The 3,242-nt window shown below is 37.6% G+C and overlaps 1 protein-coding gene across 1 annotated transcript; it reads right to left on the bottom strand.

Annotated features, from left to right (window-relative positions):
* Positions 1-234: 234 nt before the first annotated feature.
* Positions 235-1,645, bottom strand: DELTA-TIP (delta tonoplast integral protein). Its single transcript, XM_086603201.1, has 3 exons — positions 1,422-1,645; positions 810-1,060; positions 235-667 (listed from the first exon to the last, which is right to left on the bottom strand). The coding sequence occupies exons 1-3, from the start codon at positions 1,546-1,548 to the stop codon at positions 299-301; spliced, it is 747 nt and encodes a 248-aa protein (XP_086459327.1). The 5' UTR covers positions 1,549-1,645; the 3' UTR covers positions 235-298.
* Between the last annotated feature and the right edge of the window lie 1,597 nt (positions 1,646-3,242).

The following is a 3,242-nucleotide window of genomic DNA, read 5'->3' as shown; positions in this document are numbered from 1 at the left end:
TCAATTACAAGTACAAAATTCACTGATAAAGGAGTAACGAACACAAAACTAGGACATTTTTTGGATGAACAACAACTTCAATCATCAATTCACCATCGTGAAAATAGGATTTGATATCAGATCAAGCGAGCTTTAAACGTACTTCAGTACTTGCAGACCAAAAGCAAAGGTCATTGAGACATGAGAATGGAAGAAATAAGAGCATAACATGCACATGCTCACAAATCACAATACTTCAGCGACAAATTTGCATTAAAAGAACGGAAGAATTCAATGATTATAGAAAGCAATTAGAAATTTAGAACTCATTAGTCAAGGGAACATGGTGAGACCCCATGAATACATTGCCGTAAATTAGTCCAGCTAGGCCTCCACCAATGAGGGGTCCAACCCAGTAAATCCAGTGGCTATCGAAGTCTCCACTTGCCACGGCAGGCCCAAAAGAGCGGGCTGGGTTCATGGATCCACCAGAGAAAGGTCCAGCAGCTAGTATGTTTGCACCAACAATGAAGCCTATGGCAATAGGGGCAATGGTGCCTAGAGATCCCTTCTTGGGGTCTGCTGCAGTGGCGTATACTGTGTAGACCAAGGCGAAGGTAATCACAATCTCCATAACTACCCCTTCAATAGCTCCGACTCCAGCTGCAATGCCATGGACAGGAATTTTCTGAAATAGGAGTAACCAGAAAATGTATGTTATAACCTTTCGTACTTAAACCTTTAATATAGAAGGCAACATATATGTTGCATATAAGCTTGTACTTGTATACTCGAAAATGGCGAATAAGTGTACATATGTTAAAAGTTACCAATCCTCCGGTGACTGCCTTGAGGAGGAAGCATGCGACAATGGAACCAACAAGCTGGGCAATCCAGTAAAAGATACCGGTAAGGATGGTGATTTGGCCACCAAGGGCCAATCCAAAAGTTACAGCAGGATTTACATGGCCACCAGAGATATTTGCACCAACTGAGACAGCAACAAATAGAGCGAATGCATGACAAATGGCCACTGCCACTAGTCCGGCGGGATCAAGAGCAGCATCTGTTGTCAACTTGTCTGCATTAACAACCAGCAATGGTTAAGTTGGTTACTCTCCCTTACAACATTCTTAAGCAGTTAATCCAACACTATTTCTGTAGAATAATTCACCTTGTGCTTAATGTGCGTGGCATTGTACAATAACCGTGACATAATGCTTATTCTACCAATAACATTATTATACCATTTTAAACTACCAATATATATATATATATATATATATATATATATATATATATATGTATGAAAATGGTTAGGCTTAAGTTGTTGCTTGGACTATAAAGATAAATTGATAACAAAGCTAAACTCCTCGATCATTAGGTGTACTGTTGGAACTTCGTGGATGACACATTTACTTATAGGGATCACGAATATTAACTGTAAGCTATGGCAGAACCAACACCGGCAAAGACAAAGAGTAGAGTTGAAATGAACTCCGCGATGTACGCCTTGAGAGAACTCAAGCTAAACGAATCATCGAAACGTCCAAAAGCAATTCCAGCCATGATAAAAGCCAACCTTCCTCAGAAAACTAGAATTTAAGAAATGTAAGGATCAATAAACACAATGCAAAACTAGCAATGGACTGATAACTAAGGAAATGTAAGACCTATATATATATACAAAATTATGTGAGAGATGAGGAATAATATGATGCGTACATAGTATCCAGTCACAACCAATCACATCTTTCTGACCGTCCAAGCTGTCACAGACCTAGCTTACTTTAGTAGAAGTGTCGAGATGTTCATAAATAATTTGTGCATGTGACCGACCGCAATGAGATGTCAAAAAGAAAAGGAAAAATGGAGAGTACAAGGGTCCATGTCAATCGCATGATCAGTGTTGCTTAGGCCACTTAGTGCGCCGACCATGACCACGTCACAAAATGTGGGACAAAGTTTTTTTCCTTAGGGCTAAGGCATGAGTCATATATGGTTTCAAAAAAACTTTAGTGACTAATTAGTTCGATCTACATATATTTTGTTAATCCATGATCCTGATCGCTATGCGACACAAAGATGATGAATGCATAAGACGGTACAACTCAAAAATGAAGGTAAAACTTAATCAATAAATTCTCCACAAAAAACTGTTTCTCTCCTAATTATGGGACTGGATGCCACAGTTTTCTTGTTTTTTGTTTATTGAAGGGTAGTTTTTTCCCAGTCTTTCATGTGTTTTTTAATATGGAGTGTTCTATTTGATTTGGATGGATAAGCGTTTGTATCTTTTAATATGTATCCTTTGTGTTTTTTTTCTCCTTAAAACACTGCTAGAGTAGCTAGCGATGATAGGAAGGAATCTTGAATGTGTTTGGATTATTAGCAAATTTTCGTGAAAGAGAGATAGTGACTTATTTTCCTCATTTCTTCTATTTTAGTCGACTTTCATCTTATTTTGAAATGGACAGAATATCCAATATTAATCCTTTTGTCGCCATAGGCCAGGGCCATCTTCTAAAAGAACTGGGAAGGCTAAATAAGTGATAAGAGCAAGTCCAATGGAAAACTGCTAAATTGGGTTGCTAAAAGGTGCCATATAGGCTTTTTAGTTTGCCCAGCCAAATTTCGCACCCCAAAATAAAAAAACCAATCCAATCGTTTTTTCTGTTTTGAAGTGCTAAATGATACGGACGACATAGTTTATGCCGTCCGTCTATTATTTTGTAACTTAAGTTGAATTTTTTTTGGATGGATGGCACAATTTTTGTCGTCCGTTAAAATTTAACACACGGACGGCAGAAATTATGTCGTCCGTCTCCCAAATTTATTAGCGAAGGTCTTAACTTTGGCTGAGTTTTTGACTCTTTCCAAATTTAAGACCCTTTTAGCAATCCCATTGAAATGACATTTTTGTGGTTGGGGTGCTATATCTGCCTTTAACAGCCCACATAGCCCCACATTGGACTTACTCTAAGGGTTCTCTATTGCAATTTGCTAGCAGCTATTTTGAAGTTATCATTTATTCTGTTTCTATGTATATGTTTAGTTTCAAATAAAAAAATGAGAAGAAAGCATTAATTTAAAATGTCGTTCCAATGTAGTTTTGCATCCATTTCATATCATACATAAAAGGATTTTTTAGATAAAACCCCCAAAGTTTGGTACACTTTGTAAACTCACATTTAACCACCCACTCCGTCCTGATTCTGTTTCTCTCACATTCCTATTTTCGTTATTGACAACTCTACTCTTTG

The sequence above is a fragment of the Coptis chinensis genome, chromosome 3 (genome assembly GCF_015680905.1).
Source record: "Coptis chinensis isolate HL-2020 chromosome 3, ASM1568090v1, whole genome shotgun sequence".
In the NCBI taxonomy this organism is placed as follows: domain Eukaryota; kingdom Viridiplantae; phylum Streptophyta; class Magnoliopsida; order Ranunculales; family Ranunculaceae; genus Coptis; species Coptis chinensis.
The sequence above is the reverse complement of the archived record's forward strand: the minus strand, read 5'-3'. Positions and strand labels throughout refer to the sequence as shown.